Source organism: Motacilla alba, chromosome 3 (genome assembly GCF_015832195.1).
Source record: "Motacilla alba alba isolate MOTALB_02 chromosome 3, Motacilla_alba_V1.0_pri, whole genome shotgun sequence".
NCBI classification, from domain to species: Eukaryota; Metazoa; Chordata; class Aves; order Passeriformes; family Motacillidae; genus Motacilla; species Motacilla alba.
This window is the reverse complement of record NC_052018.1, coordinates 44,310,941-44,330,629: the sequence shown is the minus strand read 5'-3', so window position 1 is coordinate 44,330,629 and position 19,689 is coordinate 44,310,941. Positions and strand designations below refer to the sequence as shown.

The following is a 19,689-nucleotide window of genomic DNA, read 5'->3' as shown; positions in this document are numbered from 1 at the left end:
TTTTGTGTGTCTGTGTCAGATGTTATATGTGCCTGAGTAGCACTTACCTTGGCACTAAAAGCTGGTGAATGAAAGTCTTAAATACTCTGGTCTTGGACTAAATCAATTTGCCTCTCTGTTCAGAGAGGCACAATTTATAAAAAGGTACCCACCTTAGAAGATTTCAACTTAGGAACATGAAGTCAAGGTCCCTCTTTCACCAGAATAGTTCTGATGAGTTTTGTGGGTCCTTTCCAACTCAGAATATTCTGAGATTATATGTGCTTCCTCATGCCCATGTCCTTTATCTCTTCAATCTTCCTCTCCCAAGTCTGGCTACTTGAATGAGTTTTCAGCTTTTATGACACTTAATCCTTTCCCTCTTTTGTGTGCTTTCTACCTCCTGATGTTTCTCAGCTTGCCTAGACAATGTTTCTGTGCTTCTCAGTGTCACTTCCCAAGCTGAAATGTCCCCTCCTGGGTGGCACAATGAAGTGCCCACTGCCTTTCCTCCATACACTGCAGTGCAGGATCTCATCTCCTCTTTGGAAGTGGTGCTAGCAGACAGCAGGTACAACCCAGCAGTTGTCCCAGGTCAGAGTACAGTGCAGGCAGGTGCCCAGTTGCTGCCAGACAGTACTGACCACCTACTGCCTCTGCTCCTGCCCTTATCTCACACCCTCCTGCAGCCTTTCTGACAGTCTGTCCTCTGCCCTTTCCTCTCCACCATAATGCACCTGGGGATCCTGAAAGGGGCCTGTAGCTGAGGAGTCCCCATTGTGCCCCAGGTGTCTGATCTAGTACACATGGCAGTACCCTGTGCACCACGTGTCACTATCAGTGCAGCAAGGCAGGACACACAAATCCTTTCACCACTGGCTGTCACACACAGTGACATACAAGATCAGTCTCTTCAGCTGAAAAAGATTAAATTTCCAGCTCTTTGAAGTCCATTTCATCATGTGTTGTGCTGCAGACTTGGCTTGTGACCCTCCACAGTACTTTCTCCCTTACAGTATCGGACCACAGCCTAGGCTGTAAAACGGCACAGGACAAGGCAAATGGCTGTGTTCCTGCTGCTTTCCCTGAGTGCCCTGCACCCCTGAGCTAAAGACACTTGTTACTGCTGTTCAACAGCAAGTACATGAGGATGCCTGTGCTGGGTGGGAAAAAACCCTTTCTTCTGCTTACAAAGAAAGGTTAGCTTGGAATCGCTTAATTGCATCTGGACATTAGTCAATCAGAGGTGTGGTGAGCTAATTAAGAAGATTGTGTTTTTAATTTTTTGCCTCTCTCTAACATTCCTGTAACTGGATACCTTCTTTTTTATTGGAGAGACAGATGGAAAAATAACAAACTTAGATAAACCTTGTTTGCTCCTCTGGCTTTTTTGCTTATTTCTGTGCTCTCTCCGGTGGCATTGTGGGCATCAATTTAATGTGAAGTACAACTGCCATGTAACTCCAGCTGAGATTTTTAGGCATGCTGTGCGCACCTTTTTCTCCTTTTTCAGCTGCCCCATCTGTATGCAGTATGAGTGGTACTGCTCTCAGTATTCTGGGGGGCAGAGCTGAGGGGGAGGCCTGTGGGATTCCCCAGGTAGGATACAAAGCCCATTCCCTATTGCAGCTTTCCACAGATTAGTTCCTGGCTGAATCATAAAACTCATGGAGAAATGACTAGCACTTTGGAAGTTACAATGAATTTGTAGTTACTATTAAGTGCATGGTACCTGGAAACTAGAAATGCAGGAACAGAGAAGGAGCAGCACTAAGCACTTAGCAGCACAAGGTTAAATTTTGCTTTGAATTTCTCCTTTTTATGAGTGCTCTTAAAGAGGGTGAGTGAAAAAACTCATACGTGGAAACTGCATAAAGTGCAATATCAGATGGCAATTGTATTTAAAAACATCTTGAGCAAAAGCACTTAACAATTTCCATCTCGAAAAAAAGCTTTTCCACTATACAATGTCCTTACAGGTTCTCATTACCTGAAGAAAAACAATTTGCACCAAAACCCAGATTGCTCTAGCTTTTGTTTCTTTCAGGGAACACTGGAATTATCTAGGCTCAATGTGTGCTAAGGTTACACCTACCTCCCACTGTGACCATGCTGCAATGCCATGAAACTTCCAACTCTATTATTTCAGTGAATTGTTTTTCAAGACAGCTGTACAAAATGTTTGCACAGGCAGGGTTTTGGGTTTTTCCTTTTTCCTTTTATTTTTTTTACCTCCAGACCTTCCTGCTCCATGGAATTCCTGTGCTTCTGTAACAAGGGGTTTTGAGAGTCTAATTATCTGGCATAGCAATTTTTCTGTTCATAACTCTGGAGCAGTGACTTGGCACTGGGAGCAGCTGCACAAAGCTCTGCTCACAACCACAATACCTATAGGTAGGCTGGGGTGTAAGCTTCTTTGGGAACTGCCAGGGGCTCCAGAGTCAATAATCAGTTTTTTGAATATGAAGACAGCAGAAGTCTCTTAGCTATGCTCCTGCAGTGTAAGGAACTCTTGCTTACATCCTCTAGCAGCTTGACCAAACTGGTTCCTAAGTTCTTACCTCTGGTCTGATGAAATTCCAGCTTTAGAAAGGGGAGGGCAGAAAGAGCATGTAGGCATATGGTCCCCAAAAATGTAAAGTAGCTAGGAGTGGGAGGAGGACAGAAAACTTGTTGGGTGAATCTGATAGCCCAGAAATTTAAGTATCTATCCAGCAGTTTGTTTTTTAAGTCTCTACAATTATAAATTCAACTGCTAACATAGAGTTATAAATGACAGGCAGAATGGGTGTCTGGTTGGTTGGACCTCCCCCACTGTGAATTTCCCCACACAGCCATTCTGTGCTCAGAAATCTGCCAGCAGCAGAAACTCTGAAGGACCTGTGTCAGAACAGATCATCACTGTGATCTTCTGAATGCTCCTTTAGAGGGTTCTGCAGACTGGAATTGGGGGCCCACTGCAAACAAAGGTAGTGCAGATACAGGGATCCTCCACCTACCTCTCCTCTAACTGCTTGGAGTTGCTCCTCTAATTGCATGGAGTAGGGATCCAGTTTTCCCATCAGGTATCTCTTTACATCAGAGGAAGTTTTCAGAGAAAGACTGCCAAGCATAAGCAGTGATCTTCCAGTAGGTCAGAAGTCAGTCCAAAATGAACTTCCAAGGGAAAGCACAGTCTCAGCTTGTTCTCTTCTGCAACACTCCAAGGTGCTTCAAGTCTCTCCAGGAATGCTCTGCCTAGCCAGGATTTCATCTCAAACTCTGGCCCAAAGACACCCCTTTACTTTCAGAATCAGCAAGTGGTAGGTCTGGGTTTGGGATGTGCACACCAAAGAGCAATTACTTAAAGTATATATCCAGGTACAGCAACTCGGATAACCTCACTGAGAGCTCTGGTCAGCAAGCTGCTACAAGACATACCTGCATGATTACAGCACACCTAAGTTACTGAACAAGACACGAGTGAAAATATTTTATTAGCATTCTCAGTTCATCACTACCCACTAACAGAAAAAGCAAGTTCCCTAAAGACTGTTCCATGGAACGTTCTATTTAGTTTTTTAAATGTGGGGTTTTTAGTTGTGTACCATTTTAATCGTGTAGGAAAGGTACTAACAAAGCTCTCTTTGCCATATGGAAAATTCACCAATTCATCTCCAATTTTTAGAAATAAGGTTTTTCTTTTTAAATGGGTGATAATATGGTATATGACAAGATGCAATTCTTGTCTTGAAAGATTCTTTATGTTTCCATAGGGCATTCCTCAGTCATTTTTCTCCCTCTGTACCTTTTCCATCTCTGCATGCTGTAGACTATGATTGAAAGTGAATCTGATGCAAAACATCTACAAATTTCATCCTTCATATTTTTAACTATCAAAAAATGGAAACTGCAACATTTAAAACAAGTTGAGTTGTTTGGTAAGTCTTCCAGTCTACATGATGATGGTTTGGAAATTCAGTTTGAATTACTATTGTGTTGAATGACTGACCATGAAGGAATAGATGGCATTATTCCGACAGGGAGTCACACTAAGTAAGATCTCTTTCTTAGCAAGCATTTAAGCATTGATTATAAAGAACAGTGATGAAGGAAGAAGAAAATAACTACTCAAGTACTACTACTACTATTACTGCACATCTTTCCCCAGAAGATATTTGGATACACAGATATATCCAGAGTAATCTGCATGATTTGTAAACCCAGGGGTTATTTTCACCTTCTGCACAAGTTAACTAGGAGTAGGGAACATTCTGGTTTTTAAAATGAACTAACATTTCCACATCTTGGATTTTGATAAAACAGGGATCTAAATGCAGGTGTGATTTAGCTTTCTCTCGATGGCCTTGAGAAGCATCACGTAACAGACATGTAGATGTGGCATTAGGGATATGATTGAATGGTGAACTTTGTAGTGCTGGGCTGGACTTGATGACCTTACAAGTCTTTTCTAATATAAAGGATTCTATGGTTCTAAGTTATTCCCTTGTCTCCCTGTGTATTTAACTCTTGGTAAACAGATCCTTGATACCTTTGTTCCAACAGAGCTTGTCTGGTTGCATTAGATGCATTTTGCATTACAGAAGTCCACACTCCAGAAGGAAACCAAGCCCTTTGGCAACTATGAAGTTTTCACACAACAGTTCAGGCTAGTTCTTTAATTGGTCAGATACCTTACACACCCTCCAGGGATTAAAAAATCAGCTTCACAGGCGTAACAGACACAATTTCAACTTAGTATTTTAGATATCAGTAAGAATTGTTGCTTAATAACATGGTAATGTTTACTTAATGATTCACTTTGCCTTAATTACACTGTAAAAAGCTGTCGTGATTCCACCGTGCATTACTGCATAAAGTGTTCTTAAAACAGATTATTACTTCTGCAAAAGACAATTAACTGCAGAAATTAGTTTCTTGACCATCTCCAGAGCTTTCTTGCTCTAGCTGACTAGCAAGTCCCAGGCTATGAAAAAGAAGCAGATTTCTGATGCTGAAAGACATCACTGTCATGCCTCTTTACTTCTTCTAGTTGAATCACTGGGAATTCTACTTGTTTTTCAAACCATTTGGCTACAGTGAGAAGCTGCTTCTCCTGGAATGAACGTCCAATGAACTGAAGCCCAACTGGCAAGCCTCTCTCTGAAAGAGCTGTAGGAACATTTATGGCTGGCAGCCCTGGAAGACAAAAAAATACACACACAAAAATTACTCTAAGGTTTACAGTAAGTCTTTGCATCAATTTTAGGAGAACCAGAAAAAAAAGTTAGAGAAAAAAGACTAGCTAAAATAATTTGATTCAATGAAGTGAATGCTAGATGATCACAAGAAATTAATTAGAGTGATTTAAGAGGTCAGCATCCTCTGAGAAAGATAATCAGTTCTCCTCAGGAAGAGATATCTGTCTCTGGAACAGATTCATCTTACCTGCAGCCCACACTCAGCTCCAAGGTACCCTACTTTAAAATCTAGTTGTACATTTTCAAGTATTTAATAAAACTGTCCTTAGACCCACGTATCACTATAAGACTTAGGACATGGGAGTGAAATAGCTTGATTCTAAAGAGAAGGTTAAATACCTAAAGGGACTGGACTTTTAAAATGACTAGGCACGGGAAAACATAGTCGAGTTCCTGTCCCTGCTCACCAGCCATGTTTGCAGCCTGTGTCAGGATGTCGTCTTGAGCACTGCGGGTCCTGTTGTCTTCTTGGATGAATTCCGTGTATGGTGCTGCATCACTCAGAGTGGTGGGAGTGAGTAAAATATCAACACCGCTCTTGAAAACCTTCATAAAGTCATTGGCAATGAGACGTCTCACTTTCTGTGCCTTCACAAAGTACTTCTCATAGTTCCTAGAAAGGAATAGGAACATAGAGGCCTGACACTTTAATTCCCAAAATACAGAACTTTATATCTTAGTTACTGTGGAAGAGACAAGCCCAGTAATCCTTTTGGACAAAATTTTTACTGACACTGGAAGCTTAGTTACCAGACATGTGTTTATGCTCTCATAGCAGAGGAGATGCCAGAGAAGGAAGAGATGAGGGCATACAGCTGAAGAAAGGTGAAGGGATGACAAAACCCTACTTTACAATAATTAACTAAAAATCAAAACAACACTTTTAGGAGCATTTGGAAACTAAACTGTATATTGAATTTCACAGAACCATGGAAAATGCTGGGTTGGAAGGGACCCATCAAGATAATGGAGTCCAGCTCCTGGCCCTGTGCAGGACACCCCAAGAACCACACAATGTGCCTGAGAGCACAACTCAGATTGGCTTGTTGCTGTGACCACTTCTCTGGGGAGTCTGTTCAGTGCTCAACCACCCTCTGGGTGAAAAGCTGCTATCTAACCTAATTTCACTGTAGGGCAGCACAACAAAGTCTAGAAAGTACAGAACTACACAGGTCTGAAAAACAGGAATTAACCATTTAGGATTCAATCCAGCAAGATACTTGAAGCAGATGAGAAAGTCCCATCATCTGTTGGGGAACTCCAAATGAATTTAAAACTAAGGGTGTGGTTGTAGTATACTTCTCTGTAGAAGACCTTTTCTTCACCCACTTCTCCCCCGCCATGTAAGCATGTGGTCTATGGATTTCTGTCTTTACACAACTCCGAAGCAGAAACACATTAGTCAACTTTATGTTTATCATTCCTTTTAACCTCCTATGCAGAACTGGTAAATATGGAATCTTAAATTCAGGGAAGTTAAGTTTCAAAAGCAACTTTCATCTAAACCCTCAGCTATTTGGGAAAGAAAAAAGAAGTAAAGTGAAAGAAAAATTGAGTGGTGTATTACCAACTGCTACATGCCGGAGTGTTTACAGATAAAACAACTACAACTGCCTAAATCCCACTTTGTTAGAGTAATCTAAATATTTAAGAGTCCAAGAAACAGCAACGAAAATGGTTATAATCAATAAACAGATTCAAGTTAGTAAGATAACAATGGGAATTAGACCCTTTTCTACAATCACTTCAGAAACCCACCTAGCTGTTAATTTCAGAAAGTCCCTAAGTGCCACATCTACATGTCTTTTAAATATCTCCTGCAATGGTGAGCTCCCCACTTCCCCTGACAGCCTGTTCCAACACTTGACAACCCTTACAGTGAAGACATTTTTCATAATATCTAATGTAAACCTCACAGGGTGCAATATAAGGCTGTTTCCTCTTCTATCACTTGTTACCTGGGAGAAGACACTGACTCCCACCTCACCACAACCTCTTATCAGGTAGCTGTAGTGAGAATGATAAGGTCTCTCCTTTTCTCCAGGCTAAACATCCTCATCTCCCTCAGCCACTCCTTGTAAGACTTGTGCTCCAGCTCACCAGCTCTGCTGTCCTTCTCTGGACACACTCTGGCACCTCAATGTCCTTCTTGTTGTGAGGGGCTCAAAACTGAATACAGGATTTCAGGCATGGCCTCACCAATGCTGAGTACAGAGGGATAATCCCTACCCTGGTGCTCTGGCCACACTGCTGCTGATACAGGCCAGGAAACCATTGGCCTTCTTGGCCATCTGGGCACAGCTGGCTCATGTTCAGATGCTGTTGACCAGCACCCCCAGGTCCTTTTCCCCTGGGTGGCTTTCCAGCCGCTCTTCTCCAGCCCTCAGTGCTGCCCAGAGGCAGGACCTGGTCCTGTAGAACCTCACAACATTGGCCCCAGCCCAGCCTGGCCAGATCCCTCTGCAGAGCCTTCCTGCCCTCCTGCAGATCAATACTACTACTCCAGCTGGAGCTGTCTGCAAACTTGCTGAGGGACGACTTGATCCCCTTTGTCCATACTGTCTCTAAAAATGTTAAACAGAACTTCCTGAACAATCACCTAGTCATTTTAAAACTTTGAAAAGCAAGATAAAACTAAGCAGTAAAAGGCAACATTTGCAGGAGACACAGATGGGTTTTCTCTACTACTTACTCTAAGAATGCTTTCTGAACCCTGCACTCTGTTTTTCAAGAGTAATTTGCTGTCGAACAGGAACGCAACTCGCCTGTTCCATCTCCATGGAAGCTAATTGTGTATTCCTTCACAGAAGAGTTAACTACGTGAATTTTAAAGCAGCCTTAGGAAAGCTGATCTGGACAGTTGTAAGCAGAGGGAGCACACTTGGCAGGAATACTGGCATTCCAGAAAAGCTGGTTGTTACAGACTGACTGACAACATTCCTGTCTCTGAGAGCAATTAGAAGTCACATCTGATGAATATGCTTGCTGACAGAGCTCTTTCAAAGCAAGTGCACTACAGAGACTAATTACATTACACGCCTAATATTTTTGTTAGTATCTGAACAAATTCAGACAAAGAGAAACAGCACATTTACTAACATAAATTAGGACTGCTGGATAAGGATTGAAAACTAAAAATGTAACATTGATCCATGCACTAGCTTCTCTATGTGAGCTGGATAAAACCCTGACTTCTGTAAGGACTTCAGTTCAATACTTCTGCCAATGCTTCTCTTTCCCTGTACACTGAGACAGAGAGCTGCAGTTAATTTAATTGCTGTGTCTCTGGCTTTCTCTAGGAGATCTCGCTACAATGTACCAGCAGTTTTCTAGGCAGTTTTAATGAGATTAACAGCCACAGAACTTCTAACACTAGGACAGTAAAGACTTCAGTATGATTTCAATGTCATACCATAGGGTAGATTTCTGCCTAATTTAACTAATGGATGCCAATAATGCTCTGGTAGGGGAAAAAAAAAAATCACTAAATTGTTCTACTTATTTAATTTAGGACACTCACTGGTAAGACTCTGGGAAACATTTTTGTTCATTATTAACAGGCATTATAGAGCTAAAGCAATAATAGAAATACAAACAGCTACTTGTGTAAGGGTAATTTCTTTCTCATGTCATGATGAACAATTAATCACCATTTGCTCCAAAATTCATTAACCTGGAAAAGCTGAATTTCAAGAAGTTCTGCTTACTGTTTCAATAAGAAGTAGTTTCCTGATAGAATCCTTCCTCTTACGACATCATTGAAGCCTTCTCGCCGTGTTGCAGCATACATACTTTCAGTGGAATCCTTCATGTCAGAACGATGTCCTGAAAAGAAAAGGCATTTTGGGTATTAATACTTCTTGTAATCCTTAAGATTTAATAATGTCACAGTAGTACAACAGGTCACTGTTTGCTGCAGCCTGACATGCTACTACTCTGGAAAAACAACAAAACACATTCCTGTTTTAGTATGGAAATACTAAACTAGATTTTGAGCCCAGACACTGATATGTCTAGTAGTGAAATATATTATGTATTTATTTACACATTTTCATCTGCACAGGGTCCTTTACTATATTCCATCTTGGAGAAATAATATCAAGCATCCAACCATGAAAAGAAAATCTATGAAAACTAACACTTTTACATGGCATCCAGCAATGTTTCTACTGTCTGAGAAAAAAGGTTTTTCAAAGGCCTTACCATATTCTAGTCCATCAAACCTGGCCATATTTGACGCAACTTCTGCTGTGCACAGCACGTGATAGCAGACAATTGAGTAACGAGTGTGTGGTAGGCTCACTTCAACCACTTTAGCACCTGCATTCTTAAACAGGTCAGCAGCCTTTGACCAGAGAGCCAGAATTTCACTAGCCAGCCCTGGTGCATGATATTCCTTAGAGGAAAAACAAGAACAGGAGTTATTTTACACACTGGTTTACTTCTACTAGCACTAAAACACAAATACTCCTTGCTAAAAATACTCTGAAACCATTGTCTCACCACTATATGATTTAAAGTACCAATAAAAGCTTTTTGCATTGACTAAATCCTATACAATCACGGGGTATTAAATTAACAGGATTGAATCTTCTTAAGAGTATTATGTTCATCTCAGCAGGATCAACATATGTATCACAGATCATGGAATTTCAGCAGTTTCTTCTGAAAGAGTAATTGCCCTGTTATTCCCTTACTTATCTATCAAGACTATACTGTACTGCTCTGCAGTCACAGGTACAAATTCTTCAGGTCTAAATCCTAAAACTAGGGCTGTTAGCCCCTGTTGTTAACGCTAACAATGTTATCAGTGGCAACTGGCACACCTTGGTGAAACAAATAAAACCACCCACCAAAGAAGAACTACAATCAAGAGGTTGGGAGAAGACTTAGATTAGCTACTTTCCCATTTCACAGACAATTTACAGATATTCTATTAAAATTCCCTATTTTTGAAGATACTTGCTTTAGTTCTAACCCATAATATCAGGGTCATAATAATGTTGCTGTGACCCATGTTTAATGCATGCATGCATCTGTTTAGAATAACCTGTAACAGTAGAAAAAACTGTCCAAAGGATAGGAAAAATTAACCAACACCACAATTTTAGATTTATCAATATTTAAACAGTATGCAGCTGATCCATTTTCTAGGCACGTAACTTTTCCATTTCACAGATTGTGAATAATTGGTCAGTGGACATCTCTGCTTACCAAATTAAAACTTTTTATATGCCTGTTCTAGCTTAGGTTCCAATACTCAGAATACAATTAATAAATGCTATTTACATTGTCTATTTGAAGGTAGAGCCTTTATTAAATTAAAAATAGGCTGAAGTCCCAAACTTTGTTCCTAAATTTCAAACAAATATGATTGAATTGCATACATCAGATGCCAAATTACAGATGTCTTTCAGTTCTTATTAGGACTCTGCAAATCACAGCTCCTTGTGCTATTTAGTTGCCTCTAAAATTCTGCTCTATATTAACACAGTGGCATTAAGGCAAGGATCCCAAAGCTCTGCACAAACCAGTACCAAGCTCACTGCGTGGGAAGGCACCAACAGCAACTTGTTGGAGGTTACAGAGTAGTCTAAGGAAAAAGCAACAGAGAGAACCAAGAACTGAAGTTCCCCATTTCCCCTAAGTTCCTGACAGTGCTTCCCACCACAATGACAACATGTTTTAGGTGATGCATTACTGTATGCTTACTCCAAATTGCCTGGACAGGGAACAGAGCAAGCACATACTGTTCTCTTCCAGGAGCTGCTTTTACTGTCATCACTGTTTCAAATCACGGGAGACTGGGAGGTGGTGGGCAAGACACAAGTACTTTTTTGTTATGCGTCTTTTATTTGTTCTTCCTGTCCATAACTGTTAACAGGATTTAAATGTTACCTTTGGAATTCCAATTGAAAGCTTGCTGACATCAGTCAAATTAGGTAGTTCAAACGGCTTAAAGTCATCCTGAATTGTGGTAGAGTCCTTAGGATCATGTCCAGCAAGTGAACCTGAAATAAGACACAACATGTGAAGATCAGGGAAAATGTTAGTCAGGATTCAGTCTGTTTTGAGGAAATGTTGTAAACAAAGATGTATGACAGAGTAATACCTAACAAAACTGCTGCATCATCCACACATCTGGTTAGAATTCCTGGCACATCCATGGAGTTCACTAGAGGAATGAGACCATGGCGAGAGATCAGTCCATATGTTGGCTTTAAACCTACAACACCACAGTGAGCAGCAGGGTTTCGGGTAGATCCTCCTGTGTCTGACCCTAAGGCTCTATGGTTTCAAAAGGATCATCATTAGTAAGATAATTCAGAACATTTCCAAATCATAAGAACGTGTGGCTTTGAGACACATGGATTTAAAACTGGAAATTCTTCTAGATCAGAAGTCATAATCACACAGCCTAAACAGACGTAGAGAGCCAGTCTGCTCTCTATGTCTATTTTTCATTTGTTTTTTGATTTTTCTTAGGGTCTTTGAATTTGCCATTAGGAGAGTCCAGTTCTCTTCACAAAGGAGAGGCAGATAGGTAGCACTGAGACCATCCAAAAATGGACCCAAGTATCTTCTTCTGCCTTCCCTGTTCCAATACCGTGGTCTGTTCCAATACCGTGGACTCTAACTGATACATCTCATGTGATTTAGGGAACAATTTTCAACACTGATATCTTATTTATTGGGTAGCCAACGTACCATGAACAAGCATTTTCCAGGATAACAATGAAGAGCGACACTTCTTGCCCCTAACAAGAAGGCATACTTTGGAAAGATGTTTTTCCTGTTTCCGAATCTACAAAGATTGATCAGAACTCCCAGTTTACAGTAGCTTAGGTACAATTAAAACACAGTATATTATTATTATAATGTTGGATTCATCTTTTCTTATCCACAAGTGAAACCTTGTTCTTTCTAAATTGAAATTTTTATTTCAAAAATTGTATTGAAATGAAACATGCTGTTCTCTTGTTTTTAATACATTTAATTCAAGCAGCATTAAAAAGACAAAGCAGTTTTCATTCAAATCTTTGCCAAAACCAATTTAAACTCCAGAAATAGTTATAATTTTTATTGAAGTGAGTATATGACTTTTCCCATAGCCATTTGTTTATGAGATGGCTAAACCAATTCTACTTTCCTGAAGTGGAATTTTTTTCAAAGCCTTTGTGTTAATGTAAAACATCCTAAATTTTACAGCATTTTTGGACATCCAAACCTCAAACTGAAAATGTAAAGACTGGCAGCATTCCTGGTGCTTGAAAGACACTAATAGGATGGATATACAATAGGTTATATGCAATAAAATAGCTGGACAAAAAATCTCCCTGATCTGACAATGTGCTGAGCAGTGCAAAATGGGAGCCCAGCAACATAAGAAAAGGTGCCAGATCCTCTCAGGATCAGCCCATTCTGGCTCAGGAAGAGGACCAGCAGTCCTTGGGATTGGCTGCACTGAGCTCAATTTCAACAGTATTAAAATGTTGAGTAGGTTACATCCCAGTAAGGGGCAAGGAGATGAAGAGATATATAATTTTAAAAAGTAATTTAAAAAGTTGTAATCAACATTAGCAAGAATATTTTAACAACAAAAACAGATTCTTGTAATGTAGTCTATGGGCAAACACATATAAAGTCACTAAGAGCATTTTAAAACACCTTCCAATTAAGAGCACAATTGAAATAATCTTCTATAAAACATGCTCCAACATGCAGCTCTAAAAATTGCCTAAAATGCAAGGTGTAAAGGTTTGTGATCAGTTTTAACAGTCAGATGGAGAAGATAGTATAGTCAACTGACTTGCTAAACAGTGTTGACACTCCATGCAGTTAGAAATTACTATTTTAAAAAAAGTCCAGCTTGTTTAAATCTCTTTAGGAAAAAAAACTCCAAACAACCATGAACAGACACTTGCCTAAAAAAAACCACCCCAACACTAAAACTGTCTTCTAAGTTAAAAACAGGGAAGTCTGTAAGTATCTATGTAGTAAGTACTCTGTACTCTTCTGTTAAATAAGAGATTTGAAAGTTTTTAGGTCCCAAATCTCATGTACTATTACATAACTATAATATAAAAACAAAGGAGCAGTGGAAAGATTATTATATTGTTACAAATGAAGGGATCTCTAATTTGCTGAATTACATTTTCAGTGTGTAATTGTGTAATGCAATTAGTGAGGAAGAGGATGTGTCACAAACTCCATAAGACTTTTAAAGAGATGATGTGGGAATAAGAATAAAACACAGTGCAAAGTGGTCATACCACTGAGTAATGCCTGAAATGAATAAATCTAAGTTTGCCTGCATGGATTAATTCTGGCTTCATGATATGCCACGAGTAACCTAGGGGTGCTGAAATAAATTTTTGCATGTCAGTGCCAATAACCCTCCTATTTCTTACTAGCTTATGAGAAAATTGTAAAATTAAAACATTCCAACATGTTTTGAGACATTTAGGGAAAGACAATTTTAAAAGCCTCTTACGCAAAACACGTGAAAGATGACACAGCAGCTGCGCTGCCTCCTGAGCTCCCTCCTGTTATTACCCAGTTTGACTCCTCGTCTTCAGAATGGGATTTTGGGACAGCCTTTTCCTTGTACTGTTTTGAATAACTCCAGGGATTTCTGACTGGTCCAAAGACTCCATCTGTACTCCCCGAACTAAGATAGACAGGACAAATACAGACAGAAGTGACAAATGACACACTTGTACTCCCAAATTTAACTTTTTTTTTTAATCCAATTCCTCATCATCCTTCCAAATTCAATTTCAACACAAGAAGACTGGTGTAACACTGGTGTACATAAATTCTTAAGCAGTCAACTTCTACAACATTACATACAACTGTAAAATTCATTGCTGTTCATCACTTTCTGACACAGAACCTGAACTGGCACCTCCTTCTATCTTCTGCTAATGCCACTGAAGCAAACAGAGTCACAAAGACATAAACTGATTTAAACTATGTAAAAGTACAGGAGCACATCTCTCTCAAACCAAGGTATTCTGTTTTTCCAGCCCTGCATTTGACACAAGATCACTGTTGTGAGGAAAAACATGCTGCTAGAGGTGGAGAAAAAGCTCCACAATGCCAGGAACACACATTTCTCTGAAATGCCACACAATTATTCACCCTGTAGCCCTCCACAGAGGCCACAGTTCACTGGTTCAGAATGCCAGACTGGCTTCTTAGAAACTGGTTTCGGTCAGCTTCTGTCAACTAGGTGTGAGCTGGCACCAGAAGCAGGGTCAGGGCATACTTTCCTCCTTCCTCAGGCCCTCCATCCCACGCTCCCCTGACTGCAAGGTGCCAGTGCTACCAGCTGTATCATCAGACAGAACAGGCAGCTGACAGCAGTTGAAAACAAACCTTATTCAGACATCAGTACTTTAGAGCTGGACCTGCTCCCTGATCAAGAGATCATGAAAACATACAGACCAGAATGAGGAACTAGTATTGGGATAAGCCCTTTAGGAGAATCCTGTGCTTTAATGAACTTAGACCAGTTGTAATACTGCATCATCAGGTTTCTTCCCTCTTCCTCTGAGGAATAGCTTTTTTACATAAAAATTACTTTATTTAAAACAATATTGTCCAAGTACTTCCACCCCATCCACATGAATTTCCAATCAAACCATGGGCTTTGGTTTAAGTATAATAAAACCAAAATACAGCATTTACTGTTTTTCACAGGTAACTAAAGTCCCAGAGATTCCTTTCCAAACCCAGCAGTAATTCCCATCCCTAACAGCCTGATGCCATTCTCTGCAACGGCTTGGCTGCCTTCACTGATTTGCAGAAGAATCTATTGTAGGAGCATTTTTCAATGTGCTCCTGACAAAAAGTCACCAACATAAGGTTAGGCAACGTAAGAGCCTTGCTCTTGATTAGCCTTGTGCAGCAAGTCAGGGAGTACCCATATAAATCACCCCAGTGGCCAGATGGCAGAGGCAGTGGCTGCCACTGGGGGCACGATAACAATTACCTCAGGGCAAAAAGCCATCAGTTAGGAGAGAGCAAAAGGCAGCAATTAGCTGTGTTGGAACCTATTCTATTAACACACTACTGAATCTACAAGAAGGCCACTTGTCCTCAGCCTTCTGCAAAAGCTGGAATGCTTCCTGCCTCTCAAGCACATTTGAACACTATGTTCACAAAACTCAGCGTCTGTATCATTTACACAACACTGCAAACGCTCAGGGAGAAGTTCATGCAGCTCTGTGTACCCTTCCAGTAAGTATTCACTGTTGTCTTGCCTCACAGAAACAGGAGTTAAGGTAGGTTGGAACAGATGGTATGTATGTTATTTTATGTAAAATCAGCACACTAAAAATAATAAACATCACTTACCCCATTGCAAATTCATCTAGGTTTGTTTTACCTAAAAGCACAGCTCCCTGATCCAGTAACTTCTGAACTACTGTAGCATTGTAAGGAGAAATATAACCTGAAAACAATCAGAACAATTAAGAGCAACAGGTGAGATACAAATTATTTTTACAAGTAGCTACTCTGAACATTTTGACGCTGTCACTACCACTCAGACCTTACATAACCTAGGATGAGAACTACGACAGTGACACGAGACCTCAAGTAATAACCAATTCACTCCAGGACTGATAACAGGGGCTTCTTCACTCCCACTTTTATTTCAGGAACAAGGACATCACTCCTAATACTCTTTGCAATCAATCACAACAGGTCTGAGAACGTGCTTTAAGGAAAAGCATCTCAGGTAATATAACAATTTTTACAACAGTGAAGTCGTATTTTCTTTCTTCTGCTATTAAAAAAAACACAATCAAATCAGAGGTCTGCTAATTTACTTCTGCTATCTTCCACAAGGGTTAATATAAAGTTTTACTTTGTGCTGAATAAAATAGATATAAGAAATGTTTCCTACTTTTGATTTTACTATAAAAACATTGTAATGCCTTGAAAACATTCATGAACTGTTAATAGAAACAATGGGTTTAGGAAATTTTTAAAAAATGCTTTAAAAGCATTATAAAACGTGATTGTATGTTGGGATTGTTAACATCTGCTTTTCCTACAGCCATATGAAAAAACTATTTAAGTCATCAATTATAAACAGAACAACAAATTAGGAGTATCTTTGGATGTCACTAGGCAGAACAGTACTGACTGCTCTCCTCTAGACCTAAAAGCAACGTGAAGTAAAATGTGAATTTTGGAACAATTTTATTGTTGTATATAGGTTTTTATTAAAACTGTTGTTAAATGCATACAAATATAAAGAGATAATGTGCTTAGAAGAAGGAAAAAAAATCCATCTGTAATACCATACGAACTTGGCTAGTGAAGTTGGAAAAATGTCTTTCCTCAAATGACACCAGCTCGTTCTCTGAAAATACTTGGATTTCTGGAAGACTCCAGTTCATAAACCCTCCAAAGAGCAAAAGATCCAATTTTACTTTAAAAGCTTTACTGTACCTTTTAGCATATTTGATGCACATGTTGTCTCAATGCCAGCTGTATTAAAGTTGTCTTTTACAGCAACAGGAATTCCATCTAGAATGCCCAGTGGCTGACCTGCATTAGGAATGATTATAGAACAACAGAGATTAAAGCAAAATGTGCTCATATATATAATGTTCTCATCAATTACTGTTTATTTTACATGTCCCTTCAGGTGGTTTTTGAAAGCAAGATTGCTTTCCACTTGGCATTTGATGGTTGTCTGTTCCATTTTCAAGAACCACCTTCCATTCCAACTCAAGCATTGAGCACTCTGGCCAAACCAGACCTCTTGTCTAGGCCCTCCACCTGCTTTAGCTATCCCAAAGGAGCGCATTCCAATGTCACCACACAGCGTTTATTTCAGCCAGAGGCGCTACTAAATCCACCCCATCACTAGGCCGGGAGCCATTAACACTGCCTACTTGACATACACAGTAGATTCATTACTGAAGCTGAGAAAATCCTTCCCAAGTAATTGATTATCACCATCAAAAAAACCCTGAACCAACAAACACCACAAAAAAACCCCACCAAAACAAAACAAAAAAAAACCCAACCCAAAAACTAAACAGCTTACATCAGGAAGCAAAACAACCTGGCTGACAATTATATTGAGCTGTCAGAGGACAGCAAGTGTCACCCAGGAAGGAAAACATGTACTCTTATTAGGTGAAAATTTACCCTTCCTGCCTTTCTTGAAGCACAAAGGAAAATGAGGATGGCCATCTTCTAAATGCTGCAGATAACAGGACTGAAACCTGTTCCGTTCTCCAATTACTAACTGCAATTAATAAAGCTGCAAAATTTTAATTTGCTTTCTTAATTAAAAACTCAATAGGTTGTGCCAGCTGTTTGCCTATCCCAGTCTGGAGGCCTGTGAATGACCACTGCATTTGCCTATGGCAAATTCATGGCACCTGCTGGCTACATATTCCAAAGGAACTGCTGAGGGAAAGAAGCAGCAGACACCAAGTAGCAGCGCTGTCCGAGAGGCACAGAGCCTATTTAACCTGCAGGGCCTCGTTTGGTCCGTGTTTTCCCTCTGTTTTTTTCGCCGAAATACTCTCTTGAGTGCCAAATGCACATCCACGAGCACCCACGCAAACCTCAAGTGTGAGCTTCATCCCCCAAGAGTCAAACAAGCCAAGACGCTCCCTTTGAAAAGAAAAGGTGCTTCGTCTAACACAGCCAGCTCCTCCTCAGCAGCTTTTTAAGGACTGACATTACTTACAAATCAACATACCTCTTTTATATCTTTCCTCTGATTCTTCAGCCTGCTTCAAAGCGGTCTCTTCCGCTACGGTAATGTATGCATTCAGAAACTTGGTGCTTTTGATGAGGGCCAGACATCGCTGGCAGAGCTCCGTGGGAGCGACTCGTCCTTCCTTCAGCGCCGCCGACACCTGAGAGCGCAGCCCGTGGTTCAGGGCAGCCGGGTGACAGAGGCCGCGCCGGGGCGGAACGGGGAGAAAGCGCCATCCCCGCTGAGGGAACGAGCGCACGGGAAGCGCTCTCCCGGGCCGCCCCGGCAAAGGGGGACGCGAAGGGACCCCGGTCACCTTACGGAGCCGCCCCGCTCCTCGACATCCCCGGCAGGCGGACAGACCCCACTCACCTGGCGGAGAGAGGCGCGCAGCATGGCTCTCCCTGCCCGTCGCCGCCTCCTCACGCCCGCCGAGCGACCCCTGCCCTTCCCCCGGCGCGGCTGCCGCGCGCCGCCATCTTGCCGCAACACCCCGCGGCGCCATTGGCAGGGCGGCCAAGAAGGCGGCCGCCCATTGGCTGCGGGGGCCGCCGGGCTGAGCGCTGTGGGGCGAAGCAGCGACCCGGCCCGATCGCGATCCCGATCCTTATCCCGATCGCGAGCCCGGGGCCCGGCCCGGCCCGGCTGCCCCGGCCATGCTGTCGTGGGGAGCGGTGGGCGGGCGGGCGCTGCGCTGGGCGAGCGGGCGGGCCCCGGCCCGCGGGTTCCGCGCCTCGCCGCGGGCGCGGATCGCCATGCCCAGCTGGGTCATAGACCGGTACGGCAGCAACGAGGTGCTGCGCTTCACCAGGGAGATGATGTTCCCCATCATACACTTCCCGAACGAGGTCATCATTAAGGTTCACGCTGCGAGCCTGAACCCCATCGACCTCAGCATGAGAAGTAAGTGCCGGGCTGCCGGGATGGCAGGGGCTGTGCTGGGGCTGTGGCTCCGGCGGCCCGAGTGGTGCCAGGGCACCGGCCTGCCCCGGCAGTGTCCAGGGCTGCCTCCTCACACGTGTTTCCCCGAGCCCTGTGGAAAACCGCCGCCTCTTGGAAACTCCACTTTTTTTCAGGTTCTTAGGGAAGAACGATACGTAAAGCTGCGCACAAGAGCGTGCGTCTGTGTGTGTTGCGAGGGTGAACTTTCAGCTGAGCCATTGTGGTGCTGCTCTCTTGACCGAGATACGCCCGGCCAAGGAGCAGCATTCCCCCTAAGTGATGCTGGATTTTCCCATCTCCTTGAGGTGAATGGGGCTGGAGGCCCAAGTCGCTGCCAAGTCGGCATGTGCGACCTAAGGCAAACCGCGGTGTTCATTGCCATGCCCATCCTAAATTGGCATCTGGACAGTGCTGTCATCCCGCCCCGGAAATCTGTCTCTTCCAGTGCCCGGCTCTTTGTGTTTGACACGTTTAATTAGGTTTTCTTCCCCAGTTTCTGGGTTTGAAACACGAGAAGGAAGTTGTGGTAGTAGAATACCTTATATTTCCTGTGTAGAAGTGCTTGCATATTGAATCAGATTCAGTGGAACAAGCAAATATATCTCCAGGAAGCCTGCTGACAAAGCTGTAATCTGTGTTTTGGATCTCTAATAAATGAGTTTTAAAAAAATCTTTGAATATAGTTGGGAGTTTAGTGATGGGACGTTTCCTATCTGAGGATTCCCTGTTAAGACACTTTCTGGCATGATAGGTCCCCTAGTTGGACTTGTCCCAACACTTGAGTGGGTATAC

General features: G+C 41.9%; 2 protein-coding genes across 4 annotated transcripts in view; one reads left to right on the top strand and one right to left on the bottom strand.

Annotated features, from left to right (window-relative positions):
* Nucleotides 1–4,622: 4,622 nt before the first annotated feature.
* QRSL1 (glutaminyl-tRNA amidotransferase subunit QRSL1) lies at nt 4,623–18,478 on the bottom strand. The gene is made up of 11 exons (XM_038132530.1): nt 18,328–18,478; nt 17,956–18,115; nt 16,686–16,784; nt 15,582–15,678; nt 13,714–13,890; nt 11,332–11,507; nt 11,118–11,230; nt 9,423–9,615; nt 8,927–9,044; nt 5,627–5,832; nt 4,623–5,157 (listed from the first exon to the last, which is right to left on the bottom strand). The coding sequence occupies exons 1-11, from the start codon at nt 18,349–18,351 to the stop codon at nt 4,946–4,948; spliced, it is 1,575 nt and encodes a 524-aa protein (XP_037988458.1). The 5' UTR covers nt 18,352–18,478; the 3' UTR covers nt 4,623–4,945.
* Nucleotides 18,474–19,689, top strand: part of RTN4IP1 (reticulon 4 interacting protein 1) — a 24,492-nt gene continuing 23,276 nt past the window's right edge. For all 3 annotated transcript variants that reach the window (XR_005256378.1, XM_038132532.1, XM_038132531.1), the window contains exon 1: nt 18,474–18,858. Coding sequence is in view for 2 of the 3 variants with exons in the window: in XM_038132532.1 (XP_037988460.1) it covers nt 18,612–18,858 (247 nt within the window). In the remaining variant the exon portion in view is untranslated. The remainder of the gene's footprint in view (nt 18,859–19,689) is intronic.